The 17,020-nt window shown below is 40.2% G+C and overlaps 1 protein-coding gene across 3 annotated transcripts in view; it reads right to left on the bottom strand.

The window, feature by feature from the left end:
• Positions 1–203: 203 nt before the first annotated feature.
• pcsk5b (proprotein convertase subtilisin/kexin type 5b) overlaps positions 204–17,020 on the bottom strand; it is a 679,955-nt gene continuing 663,138 nt past the window's right edge. For all 3 annotated transcript variants that reach the window (XM_085986077.1, XM_085986086.1, XM_085986095.1), the window contains 3 exons: positions 16,477–16,577; positions 6,405–6,588; positions 204–4,289 (listed from right to left, as the gene is read on the bottom strand). In XM_085986077.1, the coding sequence (XP_085842203.1) occupies positions 3,871–4,289; positions 6,405–6,588; positions 16,477–16,577 (704 nt within the window). In that variant the 3' untranslated portion in view covers positions 204–3,870. The remainder of the gene's footprint in view (positions 4,290–6,404; positions 6,589–16,476; positions 16,578–17,020) is intronic.

A 17,020-nucleotide genomic window follows, 5' to 3' on the forward strand; every position in this document is an offset into this window, starting at 1 on the left:
GAGTTGGGATAAGTACTGAAAACCAGTCATGATTCACTCAACCTGTCTTAAAAAAGGCAGAACTTGCTTTAATAGAATTTGAACAGTTCTTCCTGTTTGAAGAAAGTTCACTGGAAGCATTTGTCTTTGTTTAGGATAAATCTACATTTGGGGGGGGGAAAAAACACATGAAATGCCTTTTACATGATCAGGACTTCCAGTCATTTTGTACAAAGCACATTTTATTCAGTCTTCACAAAGAACATAAAATTGTCATCATCACATCAATAAGATACAGCAATCAGAACGTTCAATGATTCGTCAGAAATCATTCAACCCAATCTCTATCAGTGAGTGTCAGAAATTTGTAATCCACTGATTTAATCAAAAGCAAAAAACCCTAAATATCAAGTTAAAATTACATTAATGCACAAAAATTTCCAAGTATTATTTTGAAAATGTGAGAATTACTGTTGTTCATCATGTTGCGGCAGTAAATAAGTATACTGATCTTTGGGCCCGAGATAAACATTTAAAAATTATATTTGGTGTTCATAAAAGTTTACTTTTATGATACCCAAATTATGATGTTGGAGTATACCAACCAATAATCAAATCAAATAATTAAATATAACTCCAATAGGTCACATTAAACTATTCTAAACTGGTACAGTTACATTTCTGTTCAAAGACTTGCATAGTAAAGTATTGGCATCTTTCCATATGATCAGAGCACAGACCCCTGTTCAACCAGGTGACATTTCTCTCTCAATTCATATACAGCAATTAAACTGAAAGCTTAAAATTCATTTAAATCATAATAAACTGCCTTCTGCTGAACAAGTTCCTTATGATCCAATGAAATGTGTTTAAGAGTACTGTGCTAAACCACTCATTTATTAATCAGCACAATCTTAATTACTCATCAATTTGAGAGTGTCGGGCCCCAGATATGTGCATAATTCAGCTCAATACAAAACTCGATAAAATAACATACTTAGGGTAAATTTTTCAATGATAATGTAACCTGATAATATTCTCTTCTGCTTTTAATTTGTATGTAATAGGTACACTTCATAAACTTCAGTTGTCTTGCTTCACACAGAATCCTTGGATACAGTATTCTGTTAATTGAATCAGTTCCCAGCTATGGAATCGAACAGTCTCTTTATAAACTGCAGTACTCTATCTTCTTTGCTAGGTTTAAAAATGTGTTAATCTTTTCTGGATTGTGAAAACCAATTTGCAGCATTTGTTCTGCAGGTGTTCCTTAATAGATTCTATGCTATGCCAAATTATAATGTTGATCAAATTGCCACAATTTATATTTCTATACTATTGTTGACTCCTTATAGTACATCCCAAACATTAAGTGCTTGTTAGGCATCTATATTGGAAACTACCTAGAAGGCAAGGCCTTTTTGAATAGACATTAATGTTTGGTTAAGTTAGTAGGAGATTGATTGATGGGCACTGCATAGATTGTAGTGTCACACCGACCTTAAATATTATAATGTAAATTATCACTGATTTTATTAATTCCAAAATGTCACTTTAGATAGCCACTGCTTTCCCCTCCTGCCTCTCCCCAATCTTTTACTAAGGTATTAGTGCTGCCACCCTATAAAAGAGAGAGGAACCTTAATCCTACCATTCATTAATCTCTGGCAAAACAAATACTATCTCCCACCATGTGATTGTTTCTTTCATTTTCTACCCTTGCAGTTTGCTTGACACCACATGTTTCCCTGCAGCTGAAGGAATGCGATGGCATAGCCCTGAGCCCATTAGTATCTATAACATTTTTTTATGATCAGCTACCAGCATCAGCTTTAAGAATCTTGAATTCTTGCTAACTACTGGTTGAAAATCAAGTAATCAGCCATTTTAGTTACAGGGGCACCATAAACAACATTTTAAGTGGTTTATGAATATAGGCACAGAATGCTCACAACAAGTGACCCCTTTTTTGTGCTTTTGACGTGATCTAAACTAGAAATGAAACAACAATATAATAAAGCTTTTGTAACTCAAAAAAACAAAACAGCAGATCCCAGTCTAATTATAGTTTTCTCACTCATGGCTCAGTATAGCTGCACTAAATTGTCATTAATTCTTAACTGAAACTAAACATTTTACTTTCAAACCTAGCTTGTCACCTCAAAAATGTTTTACCTTACAGCAAAAAGTACAAACACATCTACATTTAACCCTAATCTTACTGAACAAGAACTCCATACAAAGAGAACACAAATCATATCACCAATTCTCTAAGGGCTAAAGTGCTGGTACACATAAGTATACACTTCCTGGCAAACTCAGCCAATTTCATAAAGACTATTTTGACAGTTGTGTGGGATCAAGTTGCTGACAGAGGCTTTCTATTTTATTTCTGTTAAACAATGTTTGGAACTTGATCAGGAACTTGATGAGTAAGAGCATTTTAACACTTAAAAATGCTTGCTGAAGCATTTCTTAAGCTAACTGTGTGCAGTTCAAATCTAATAACTAGGGCAAGGTTAAAATGTGACCACACAGCTCTTGATTTAGGGGATTGAACAAGAAATGTCAAAAAAATAAACTGGACTATGATCTGAGCCCATCTTTCTTCTGAAGAACATTTTGGTAATTTTGGTATGCCTTTATAAATTCAGCATATGCCTAAGAGAATAAACAAAATACTTTTTGTACATACTTTAGTGAGAGGGTAGTCGATAATTAAAGGGGATTGTGTATAGTACAACTTCAGAGTTACCAACACTTCAGTGTGACAAATATTATGTTGTGTCATCAGGATCATGTCTTTCAACTCTTCATAAACTTTTATAGTAAAATATAGCATGTTTAGTAATAAAAACAGAAAATGCTGGTCAGGCATCATCTGTAGAGAGAGAAACCGAGCTAACGTTTCAGGTCGATGACCCTTCCGAAGGATATTTCCAGCATTTTCTGTTTTTATTTCAAATTTCCAGCATCTGCAGTATTTTGCTTTTGTAATAGCATGTTTAGTGTTTGCTATAATGTACTATAATGTGTTTTACATAAGTTTTTACATTTACTGCATTTAAAAGCATATAGCTTTATTTTTTTATACATATCTTATGTATACTGATACTATATAAATGCAAGTTGTTGTTGTTGATACCTTAGAATTTACAGCCATTGTAGAGTTATGGACAACGTCCTACTCCAATGTGTCCAGATAATTGAAGTTCTATTGCAGCATGACCAGTTATATTTTACTGTGATCTGTACAGCTTCTATAGAAATTGAAAATCTGAGTGGTTGATAAGCATTTGGAAAAAATAAGCTATTGAAGAACATTCTAGTCTTTTAGAAACCTTAGCAGTAATTTAAACAGCTAATGACTCTTAGGCCACATTAGAAAACCCCTGTGCACCAAATCATGGTAGTAACACAAGATTCGTTTGTACCTATTGATGCAGAACCCCAGCAATATAACAGGAGTTTTGCAACCTATGAGAGGAATTTAAACACAGATTTAGAAAAACATTTAATTATAATTGTTCAAATCACACCACTGAAAGCAATACGAGTGCAGTAGTTATTCCTCTTAATGCATGAAATCCAATCTTTTCAGTATTTTTTTTTCTTTAATTATTAGGGTTAGGATGTAGAGATGCACAACACTTATCAGAAATGTGATTAGGTGAAAGTTTTTTGAAAGTTATTTGTTCAAGATAGGGCTCACAAACTTCAATAACACACTCCCCAGTACACTGTATGAAAAAGAAAAGAATAGTCAGGCACTGATCACTAGCAGACTTAGCGTTTCAGTATCCTCAATGATATATTAAGTGCATGGAGTAAGTACAAAATTTCATTTAAAAGTACTGATAAACCACATAAACTAATGCTGATTTCATTTTTTTATCTGAAGGAGTAGCTTTCATCATCGTACTCTAGTTCATCATCTTCATCTTCATCTAACAGTCCATACTTAAATTTCCGGTAAACAGTGCCATCCTGGCCCATGTAAACAATATCATCATCGTCATCATCTTCATCATGTATTTCTTCCTGACGATCTTTGTAGTCAATTACTTGATTTTCTCGAAAACTGATACTGTCCCTGCTTGCATTATAAACTGGGGTGGATTTGGCTTGATTAGGCAGTTTCTCATATCCTGCTCTGTTAGTGGGTTTTGCCTTTGAACGGGTCTTCAGCAGAAGGAATACACCTATACCAATACCCAGAATGAGCAGTACTGAGGCAGTGGCAAATAAGGCAGGTTTGCCTGCCCTCTTGCTTTCCGGAACAACAACTGATTTCCTTAAAACACATTCATCTGCAATTTTTTAAAAGGAAAATAGATGTAAGATTTCAACAGGTCATGCTGTGTATCATTTCTTTGGAATAACAAATACAAATTGATTAAGTGATCATTAAAAAAAATGGCATAGAAATTACTGACTGGGGCTGAATGATTTTGAATAATTAAATAGTGAAACACTTGGCATTGAAGATAACATAAATATGAAATATGATTAGGATTTACTAAAGTGTTTTGATGTCACCCAGTTGATAATTCAGTGCGAATAGATGCATGTACGTATATCACAATACTCCATTTTTTTAAAAAGGGAATCCAGTCTTTTATGAGAATTTTTTTGTAAAACTTGGCTAAAATTCGATAGGTCCTTTAAGCTATTTGTGGAGATAGTGAATTATTCAAAGGGGATGCAAGGGAGACCCAAGGTTTCTTTGTGGGATTCAGAGAATCACTCCTGCCCCTTCTGGCCTACAAGTAAATGATAAAAAAATTAAACTTACCTTCTGCTTCCACTCCTGCTTGCCGCCAGGTTTCTTTGGCGGGTCCAGCACTCAGTGCGACACCCACAGCCTGGGATTAAAATCACTTTGGGGTCCAAATTATGTCATTGGGCCCGACTTTTAAATATTAATGAGACCCCTGCCTGCCTGTGGCAGATGGTTTCGACACAACCAAAACACCAGCAATTAAAATGGTAGTGGGCATGAATGCGTTGGGCGCAAAACGTGAAGTGCCCGACCGCCATTTTAACTGCCTGCCCATTCTTGCCGGGCTGGCAGAGTTTAAATTTTCCCTTTAGTCTTTGAATTTAGCACCAACAATTACATCTTTTGTTTTGCATAGTAATATTTGGAAGACATTATTTCATGGACACTTTATGACCAAGCTAACTTGAATTGATCTGTGGTGCTCAGAAATAGAAACCACAAATAAGAGAACGTTTGATGGAATTCAAAATCTCCCTACTTCTTTGGCGTTTTGACCTTTTTTACATTTTCTTTTTCTGCATAGTTGATGATGTCTCCTCTAGTTACTTTTCTGTCATATATATTTAAGAATAGATAGACAATACTGAAGAGACTGAAGTTTCCTATTGCTCCTTTCACCCCCCACCATTCCCACATAGGCATATTCCTCAAGAACTTGAAGATCTCACCCACATGCAAATAATATTTGAGAGTGTTGCCATCGAATCCCAATCAGGCATGATCTTGAAGAAACTAAGGGGTGAATTTTAACCGCCAAAAATGGGAAGGTTAGGGCCGACCCCAACCTGCCCACTTCTGGGTTTAATGGAGGTGGGACAGGGGGCAGGCAGCCAACCCATCCCAGGAGGCGAGTTGGCCATTTAAATACTTTAATAAGGCTGGCACCCTCAGATTTAACCTGTTTTACAGGTTAAACCCTGGCCGGACAGGTTTCCCAGGCCTCGGAAACCCGGCAGCTGAAGGGAGGCAAGGACAGCTTCAGGAAAAAGGTAAGTGCCTTTATAGCACAGCTTGCGGGCCAGGAGAAGCAGGAGTGCTTACCCTCTTGCCTTGGATTAGACCACCCCCCATCAGACCCCCTCCAATACAAAGTCTCCCCATCCCAACCGTCCCCCCCCCGCCATACAAAGACCACCCAGGTCAGGAATCAGACCCACACTCCCAGTATCAGCTGCAGGCTCCCTACCTGGGGCTGCGGCCTGCACTGAAAACTCTCCGCCCGACTGGGAGTCAAGCTGGTCAATTAGGCTGACTTCCAGGCGGGGATCCTGGCAAAACTCCACAGCATGGGGGGAAACCCGGACTTCTGGGTTTCCTGACTGAAACTCTGCCCCCACTCTTTAGCAGTCAATATCGGGGCCTAAGACTCTGACCTCCACCCTCCCTCCAACATTATTTTTAGGATCAATACTTATAGAAACATTCGCTAGGATTTCTTGCAAACTCCCTGAATATATAAAAAATAACATTTACATATCAAATACTGAAGAGCTATTGCTCAGTCACAATACTGTTCTTAATTTTCAATGGACATGTTAATTGGCTCAGTCAGAAATAACAACTTTTACTTCAGCTGATAAGCAATTGTACCTTTAAATGAATTGTGGCAAACAATAACATTTAAATAGTATAACAATCTTACCAAATCTCATGTCACAATCACAGCAGTCTTCAACATCTGACAGGGCAAATCTGCAACACTTTAAACAGTTTCCATCATCGAGATTAATTAAGAGAGCTGGAAGACAATCTGTACAGTTGTAGGGTCCTGGGCCCTTACACTCCAGACAAGTGTCATTGCATTTGTCACACAGTACTTCTGGGTCCTAATAATAAGCATCAGGGGAAAAAAAGGCATTAAAAACAATGCACGTCAATTAATGTAAACAAACTGAAAAATTTCTCGCTATGAAGTGTTTTGGTAAATAGAGATTTTTTTGAAAAAATGGATCAATAACTGTTTAGATTAAATTCTGATTACTACTTTGTGAATTTTTCCATTAAAAGCAATAACCAAAATAAGATTAAGCAAATCGAGTTGGAGAATCGAAACATAGGTTAAGATCAGTTTGAACCAGTGTTGGACTAATTGTAGCGTCAGGTTAGTGTAAAGTTCTGCCTTTCCTACACATCCCATGATGCCTGGAAGTGCCGGTTTCCTGCATGCACTGCGCATGTGCGGGAAACCGGCACTTCCATTCCCCTGAAAGAAGGGGTTGAAAGGTCGAACGCGTGCACAGGAGAGGCTGCGCGTGCGCATCGAACTTAGTTTCATTTGCAGGTTTTCCCGGGAGGGTAAGTCTCCAGAAGTTACACATATAAAAAGCAGTCTCAAGGCCTGCTTTTTACAAGGTAAGTGGTGAATTAATTAAAATTAAAACATTTTTTCCACAGGTTTATTATTTTTAAATACTTTAAAGAAAGGTAAGTTTATTTTTAGCCCTGTTAGAAAATAAAATTATTTTTTTCAAAAATTTAAATTATTGTTTAAAATAGTTATTTCATGTAATTTATAGTTTATTTAAAAAATGCAATGTTTTAAAAAAATATATTTGAAGATTTAGTGATGTTTTGGGGCTTGTAGTATTTATGAAGCATTCCCTGCTCCGATTGGCTCCCCATGGCCCACGTGATCCCAGGGGACGCATCGAACTAACTGCGCCCCTGGGATACGCAAGCATTGCGCGCCGGCAGTTGGAGCAGGCCCAAGATCGGAATTCCACAGGGGCCCACAGCTCAACGGCCGGCGCGCAAGGTAAGTGCAGGTCGGGGGCTTGCACCCGCGGGAAGCCCTCGACCCAAATTTCTGGGCCATTGAGGATTCTTCAGGTCAAGGTGCTTTAACATTTTTGGAGTTTCTTCTCATCTTTCTTCAAAATCATGCATCACAAGTGAAAGGTAGAATCAAGGGCTTCAAAAAGAGCTTCATGTTCAAACAAATAGTTCAACTTTTAGATCATCCATGGATAACTAGAATTGCATTTCTAGAATGGTTTTGACCACCGAGGTGTTACATTTTGCTGATAAAAGCGATTTTGGCTTAGTCAGAGTCATAGGGGTGATTTTGCCAGCCCTGGGGAGGCGGGAAGGGATTCAAGCCTATCAACTGTCTGTTAACAGGCAGAAAATAGGATTATCCCCTTTTTGCCCTCACAAGTGCAGGCTTCCCGAAGGCTCCAAAACCTGCCAAGTCAGTGAGGTGAGTACTGGGTCTGCGGGGGTTGGGTGCAAAATTGTGCTGTGAAGGTAAGTGATGGGTGCAAGAGTGTAGAGGTGAGTATCTGAGGTAAGTGCAAAGTGTTAGTACTGGGCGGGCTTAACAAGGTCAATCAAGGGAAAATAGCATGGGTTGGCCCCAAATCAATGGAGATGGGACATCGACACGCCAAGCAGCAGTCTCGCCTCCAACGTGCCCCCATTAACAAAATCGCCCCCAGAGAGTCATAACGGCACAGAAGGAGGACATTCGGCCCATCGAGTCCGTGCCGGCTCTCTGTGGAGCGATCCAGTCAGTCTCATTACCCCACTCTATCCCCGTAGCCCTGCAAGTTTATTTCCCTCAAGTGCCTATCCAGTCTCCCCTTGAAAACGTTGAGTGTCTCCGTTTCCACCGGCAGCGAGTTCCAGGTCCTTACCACTCGCGTAAAAAAGTTTTTCCTCACGTCCCCCCTGTAATCTCTTGCCCAAAACCATAAATCTGTGTCGCCTTGTCCTTGTTCCATCAACTAGCGGGAACAGCTTTCCCCATCTAGCCTGTCCAAACCCATCATAATCTTGTACACCTCTATCAAATCACCCAAACTCCTTTGCTCTAATGAAAACAAATCTAGCTTCTCCAACCTGTCCTTGTAGCTGAGATCCACCATCCCCGGAATCATTCTGGTAAATCTCCTCTGCACCCTCTCAAGGGCCTTCACATCCTTCCTAAAGTGTGGTGACCAGAACTGGACACAAAACTCCAATTGTGGCCTAACCAGCGCTTTATAAACGTTCAACATAACTTCTCTACTTTTGTACTCAATACTTCTAGTTATGAAACCCAAGATCCCATATGCTTTGCTAACCACTCTCTCAATATGTTCTGCCACCCTCAGGGACCTATGCACATTAACTCTGAGGTCCCTCTGTCCCTGCACACTCTTTAAAACTGTGCCATTAAGTGTATATTGGCTCTCCCTGTTCCTTCTGCCAAAATGCATCACCTCACTTTTCTGTATTAAATTCCATCTGCCAGCCTTTCTATGCCCTGTTGCAATCGATTGGTATCATTCTCACTGTTAGCCACACCCCCAAGGTTGGTGTCATCGGCAAATTTAGAAATTCTACTTTGTATGCAAATATCCAGGTCATTTATATATATCAAAAAAAGCAGTGGCCCCAGCACTGACCCTTGGGGAACACCACTGTCTACCAACTTCCAGTCTGAAAAACAGCCATTTACCATAACTCGCTGTTTTCTGTCCTTAAGCCAATTCCTTATCCAAGCTGCTACTGACCCACCTTTTGCATGAGCCTCAATTTTGTTAACCAGCCTTCTATGTGGTACTTTGTCAAACGCCTTCCTAAAATTCATGTAGACAACATCCATTGCATTCCCTTCATCGATCCTCCCTGTTACTTCATCAAAAAATTAAATTAGTCAAACACGATCTGCCTTTTACAAATCAGTGTTGGCTCTCCTTAATTAGCTTAAACCTCTCCAAGTGCCCATTAATTTTTTCCTTGATTATTGTTTCTAAAACTTTACCCACCAGTAATGTTAAACTGACTGGCTTGTAGTTACTAGGATTATCTTTATACCCTTTCTTGAACAATGGTGTCACATTTGCCACTTTCCAATCCTCAGGCATCTACCCCGCATCTAGGTAAGATTGGAAAATGATGGCAAGCCCTTCCACTATCTCCTCCAGTCATCTCCAGACCATATTTTTTCATATCCTTTTTCTGTTGCATCTTGTATTATCAGCAGGCCTGAATTATATGATCTCTTCCAGTGATTCTCATTCCGTCGGCGGAAAACTCGAGCGGCAGAGCGGGGCTATAAAAGGCTCCAGAGACCCAGGTAAGGCCTGAGCGCGTTGGCGGGAAACTCGAGCGGCAGAGCGGGGCTATAAAAGGCTCCAGAGACCAGGTAAGGCCTCAGAGCATCGGCAGGAAACTCGAGCGGCAGAGCTGGGCTATAAAAGGCTCCAGAGACCAGGTAAGGCCTCAGAGCGTCGGTGGGAATTCAGCGGCAGCAGCGGGGCTATAAAAGGCTCCAGAGACCAGGTAAGGTTCACCAGTCTCCGAACTCGGAACTCAGAGGGAAGGAGAGAGGTAAAAAATAATCGAAGTGTGACGTCACCAGAAAGCAGGTAAGTGATTGGTTGGTGAGTATTTCTCTCTTTTTAAAGTTAAACTCTGTGGTTTATAGTTTCTAAGGTGTGATATACATCATCTAGAATTGGGGCAGAGGGTATTTAAAAATAATATTAATAAATTTAATTAATTACATAGAATGGGAGAGCAGGTGATGTGTTGCTGCTGCAATATGTGGGAGCTGGTGGACAGCATTGATGCTCACGGTGATCACATTTGCAGTAAGTGCTGGCTGCTCGAGGAATTCCAGCTCTGTGTTGAAGAGCTGGAGTCCGAGCTTCAAACACTGAGACACATCAGGGAGGGGGAGAGTTACTTGAACTCTGTGTTTCAGGAAGTAGTCACACCAATTAGATTAATTAATTCAGATGTAGTCCATGGCCAGGGACAGGATGATGTGACTAGAAGTGAGGCAGGTACGGGGATCCAGGAGCTAGTGTTGGAGGAGCAGCAGCCCTTGCTCTTGTCCAACAGGTTTGAGGCTCTTACTCCCTGTGAGGATGGGAACGGGGACTGCGGGGAGGATGAGCAACCCGGCCACAGCACCGTGGAGCAGGGGGCCATTCAAGGGGGGGGGGGGGGGGGGGGGGGGGAGTTAAAAGAAATGTTGTAGTGGTAGGGGATAGTACCGTTAGGGGGATAGATAGGGTTCTTTGCAGCCGAGAGCGAGAGTCCCGAAGGCTGTGTTGCCTGCCCGGTGCCAGGGTTAAGGACATCTCCTCTGGGCTGGAGAGAAACTTGGAGTGGGAGGGGGAGGATCCAGTTGTCATGGTCCATGTTGGTACCAACGACATAGATAGGACAAGGAAAGCGGTTCTGCTGAGGGAGTTTGAGCAGCTAGGGGCCAAATTAAAAAGCAGAACCATAAGGGTAATAATCTCTGGATTACTACCTGAGCCACTTGCAAATTTGGCAAGGGTAAATAAAATTAGAGAGTTAAATGCGTGGCTCAAAGACTGGTGTGGGAGAAATGGGTTTTGCTTCTTAGGACACTGGCATCAGTACTGGGACAGGAGAGAGCTGTTCCGTTGGGACGGACTTCACTTGGCCAGTGCTGGGACTAGAATCCTGGCGAATCGAATAACTAGGGCTGTAGAGAGGGCTTTAAACTAATTAGTGGGGGGGGAGGTTTTAAGAGAGCGAAAAATAAAAATGGCAGCGGAGAAGGCAATAGAGCAAGGTAGCAGTGGGGGAATTAAAAACCAGAGCATGTCAGGAAGGGACAGAATGTATAATGATAAAGGTAAAGTAGTAAAAGGGGTAAAAGCAGGAATAAATTGTCAGAAAACATATTTGAAAGTTCTTTACCTGAATGCACGCAGCATTCGTAACAAAATAGACGAGTTGACGGTACAAATAAATACACATGGGTATGATCTGGTGGCCATTACGGAAACATGGCTGCAAGATCATCATGACTGCGAACTAAACATACAAGGGTATTTGACAATTAGGAAGGACAGAGAGGAAGGAAAGGGAGGTGGGGTTGCTATGTTAATCAAGGATGGAATCACTGCAATAGTCAGAAATGATATTGGGTCAAAGGATCAGGATAGTGAAATAGTTTGGGTGGCGATAAGGAATAATAAGGGGAAAAAGTCACTAGTGGGCGTAGTCTATAGGCCTCCTAACAGTTGCAACTCTGTTGGTCAGAGTATAAATCAGGAAATAGTTGGGGCTTGTAATAAGGGAACAGCTATAATCATGGGGGATTTTAACTTTCATATTGACTGGACTAATCAAATTGGGCATGGCAGCCTTGAGGAAGAGTTCATAGAGTGTATTAGGGATGGGTTCCTTGAGCAGTATGTAACTGAACCAACCAGGGGGCAGGCAATCTTAGATCTGGTCCTGTGTAATGAGACAGGATTAATAAAAAATGTCCTAGTAAAGGATTCCCTTGGAATGAGTGACCATAATATGGTTGAATTCCAAATTCGGTTTGAGGGTGAGAGAGCTGGATCTCAAACCAGCGTACTGAGCTTAAATAAAGGAGAATATGAAGGTATGAGAGTAGAATTGACTAAAGTGGACTGGGAAAACAGATTAAAGTGTAAGACGGTACCAGAGCAGTGGTCTACATTCAAGGAGATATTTCACATCTTTCAAGATAAATATATTCCACTGAGGAAAAAGGGGAGTAAAAGAAAAGACAGCCATCCGTGGCTAAGTAAAGTAATAAAGGATAGTATCTGACTGAAAACAAGGGCATATAAAGTAGCCAAATCTGGTGGGAGGATAGAAGATTGGGAAGCATTTAAAAGCCAGCAAACAATAACTAAAAGATTAATTAAGAAAGGGAAGATAGATTATGAAAGTAAACTAGCAAAAAATATAAAAACAGATAGCAAGAGTTTCTACAGCTATATAAAAAGAAAAAGGGTGGCTAAAGTGAACGTTGGTCCCTTAGAGGATGAGACCGGGAAACTAATGGTGGGAAACATGGAGATGGCAAAGACGCTGAACAAATATTTTGTATCAGTCTTTACAGTAGAGGACACTAAAAATATCCCAACACTGGACAAACAAGGGGCAATGGGGGGGGGGGGGAGGAGCTGAACACAATTAAAATCACTAAGGAGATGGTACTCAGTAAAATAATGGGACTCAAGGCGGATAAATCCTCCGGACCTGATGGCCTACATCCTAGGGTCTTGAGAGAAGTGGCGGTAGGGATTGTGGATGCATTGGTGATTATTTTCCAAAACTCCATGGACTCAGGAAAGGTCCTGGCAGATTGGAAAACTGCTAATGTAACACCCTTATTTAAGAAGGGAAGTAGACAAAAAGCTGGAAACTATAGACCAGTTAGCCTAACATCTGTGGTTGGCAAAATGTTGGAGTCCATTATTAAGGAAACAGTAACAGAGCATTTGGATAAACATAATTTAATAGGACAGAGTCAGCATGGTTTTATGAAGGGGAAGTCATGTTTGACAAATTTGCTCGAATTCTTTGAGGACGGAACATACAGGGTAGATAAAGGGGAACCAGTGGATGTAGTGTATTTGGATTTCCAAAAGGCATTTGACAAGGTTCCACACAAAAGATTACTGATCAAGATAAAAAATCACGGGATTGGGGGTAATATACTGGCATGGGTGGAAGATTGGCTATCTAACAGAAAACAGAGAGTTGGGATAAATGGTTCATTCTCAGGCTGGCAATCAGTAACTAGTGGTGTTCCGCAGGGATCAGTGCTGGGACCCCAACTCTTTACAATCTATATTAATGATTTGGAGGAAGGGACCGAGTGCAACATATCCAAGTTTGCCGACGATACAAAGATGGGAGGGAAAGCAGCGAGCGAGGAGGACATAACTGCAAAAGGGCATAGACAGACTAAGTGAGTGGGCAGAGATTTGGCAGATGGAATATAATATTGGAAAGTGTGAGGTTATGCACTTTGGCAGAAAAAAATCAAAGAGCAAGTTATTATCTAAATGGAGAGAAACTGCAAAGTGCTACAGTACAAAGGGATCTGGGGGTCCTGGTGCATGAAACACAAAAAGTTAGTATGCAGGTGCAGCAGGTGATCAGGAAGGCGAATGGAATCTTGGCTTTTATTGCAAGGGGGATGGAGTATAAAAACAGGGAAGTCTTGCTGCAGTTATACAGGGTATTGGTGAGGCCACACCTGGAATACTGCGTGCAGTTTTGGTTTCCATATTTAAGAAAAGATATACTTGCTCTCGAGGCGGTTCAGAGAAGGTTCACTCGGTTGATTCCGGAGATGAGGGGGTTGACGTATGAGGAAAGGTTGAGTAGGTTGGGCCTCTACTCATTGGAGTTCAGAAGAATGAGAGGCGATCTTATCGAAACATATAAGATTGTGAGGGGGCTTGATCGGGTGGATGCGGTGAGGATGTTTCCACTGTTGGGTGAGACTAGAACTAGGGGGCATAATCTTAGAATAAGGGGCTGCCCTTTCAAAACTGAGGTGAGGAGAAACTTCTTCACTCAGAGGGTAGCGAATCTATGGAATTTGCTGCCCCAGAGAGCTGTGGAAGCTGCAACATTAAATAAATTTAAAACGGAGATAGACAGTTTCCTAGCAGATAAGGGAATTAGGGGTTACGGGGAGAGGGCAGGGAAGTGGACATGAGTCTAGATTCGGATCAGCCATGATCCTATTGAATGGCGGAGCAGGCCCGAGGGGCCGTATGACCTACTCCTGCTCCTACTTCTTATGTTCTTATGTTCACTGTTCTTCAGTTGCTTTAATCATAAGACATTCTGAGACTATGTTGAAAAGGTTTAGAACTGTGACAAACTGCAGCCATGATTGGAAATCAACCTGTTCGAACTTTATCAACTCATACAACATTATCGGTTCAAACATCCAGGCCTTGAAGAACTTACATATTTGCAAATATGCCCAGATGTTGAAATAACTGAATCAGACAATAGAAGTTAATTTGGAGTCAATAAAACAGTTGTCAAATATTGTTACTGTAAGAGGTGAGTGATTCTGCACCAAATGAAAGTGTAAAATAAACAATAACACCTATTTCTAGTTTAATCAGATAATGCAGTGAATTGTAGAATGTGCAGTAGTGCGGTAGAAACTCAAAGAAAATCAGCACTAAAATGTATGGCTCAATATCGGAAAATTACAAAGGAAACTCGGTTTTCAAATGGTTAATGTGTTTGTAGTTCAAGAATTCACAGGCATAGCTCCAGTAAAAAAATATTTGAACAAGAGAAGGTTTTGTCTGGTTTTGAAAGAACATAGCTGACCTCTAAAAGATAATAAAAGTAATATCAGCAGTAGTGACATGGACTAAGAGCATAGAAGGACATAGGATAGAAGCAAATCATCCTTAATAATGTTTTTTTCAAATTATCCAGAATACGGGAAATAACTGTGAACAAATGAGTTGCAGAGTAATACTAAAAAAGGCTAATGTCAGTACCAGTTAAATTTAGGTATCTTATCCGGAATGTGATAGTATATTAGGAAATATCAGAGACACCGTCCATAGCCAAAACATTTTAGACTATTTGTGGAAGGATTGAGAAATTTGATTTTAAAGAATTATTATTGTTCCAATTACTGCCAAATAAAGTGGTAGCACAAATATCCTGGTTTTATTTTGGTCTATATCAGTGGTACCCATAATGCAACTCAGGAGCAAAGTACAGATTCCACCTTCTGCTCACTTGTAGTCTTTGGCAAATTTACTGTGTGTGTCTCTGGGTTTTCTTCAGAGTCAGATACACAGAGAGAAAGACAATCTGACAGACAGATTGGGTTGTTGAGTAATTGCAGGTCAGACCAGGAGTCTCCAAGGTTCAATCTTGAGTTAACTGATCTCATCTAGGACAGCAATGGAGGTGCAACAATTAGCCCCAGTTCCCTTGGTTAAGGAACAAGATTCATCATCTTATGACAAGATCCAAGGACAAGCTCTGTACTTCACTGCAGCAGCTTCATCAATCCTTGGCTAACATGGTAAATAATACATTTATTTTTATGGTCAAAATGGAGAGGAAGTTTTCTTAATCAGTAAGGTGCATGTCCAACAAGGAAGAACGCAATGTTAGATCCAATTGTAAAAGAAAATAGGATCACTATGTAACCTGAAGGTAGGCGAACACTTGAAAAATTGTGACCATAATCAAATTAGGTTCACATTTAAAATAGATAAATAATAGGAGCCCAAGGTAAAGTCATTAGACTGGAAGTTAGCTCCTTTCAGTGGTATGAAATGGGGCTTAGCTCAGATTAATTGGTTAGAAAGAAAATTGTAGATCAAATAGTGGACCAGCAGTGGAAGATATTTAGATATGAGATGGATAAGGTATAGGTTAAATACATTTCGACTAGGAGTAAGGGGATTTCATCAAAAGCAAAGGTTCCATGGATAAATAAAGCAGTTACAGTAAAAAAAAATTAAAAGGAGGCACATGATAAATATGAGGGGGGCTAATAAGGAAGGAAAATATGAGAATTATAAAGGAAGCAGTAAAGAACATTAGAGTGGGTAAATATTTTACAGTGGCAAATCAGGAGAACCCTGTGGAAATTCAGACCCATAAAGTTTCACATAACTGAAGCAACACCAACTGACCTATAATTTTCTGCCTTATCCTTTTATCAGTTCTTGAACAGGAGTATAACTTATATTACCTGCTCATTTTTGGCACAATCTCTATGTAGGGGTAGAATAGTCTAACTCCAGGTCTGATTGTTAGATGTGATTCTAACTCTGCTGTGTAGTTTTGAATATCATGTATCCTTTACTATGCACCTGGAGCTTTATGTTAAAACAAAATGCAAAGCCCATATTTTATAGCTCCTGTTTCAAACAAGATACAGAGCAAGGTAGCTATGGTAGCTGTGCGTTAAATACCTCTGATATCAGGTATTCCCCAGCAAAACACTGAGAACTGCAGATACTTCCAACCATCGTGAAGCCCCAAAAACAAGTAGTACATCGAACAGCTCCTTTGCCTAGAAAAATAGAAACCATTGAATTTGTTGACAGTAAGACAGATGAACTCCTGGCATATATTAGGAATGAGTTCTGAACCAAATTAAAAACTCAAAGTTGAATTATGCCTTTGTGGATCGAATGATGATTATCCAGATTTAAATGATTTTGGGTTTGGATATAACTCCATTTTTTAAAATGGCAGCATACAGGCAAATGCATTTGCCGCTCTCCTTCCAAGACATCGCATTGCAAAGGAATATGAAAGCAAGGACTTGCCGCCAGGAATTGGATGACACCCATTAAACAACCACATGGAAAATCAAACAAACCTTTTTCTATTATCCACAGATTATTTACTTTTTTTTACTTGGTGGTTTGCTGGGGTTTGTTTCCATACTTAGGCAGTCAACTTGGGAGTTTTTTCTGTGCTGTGTCTTCTAGTGTTTTTAAGAAGGCATGT

The sequence above is a fragment of the Somniosus microcephalus genome, chromosome 1, assembly GCF_052327205.1.
Source record: "Somniosus microcephalus isolate GS21.2 chromosome 1, FLI_Smic_1.0, whole genome shotgun sequence".
Lineage (NCBI taxonomy): Eukaryota > Metazoa > Chordata > Chondrichthyes > Squaliformes > Somniosidae > Somniosus > Somniosus microcephalus.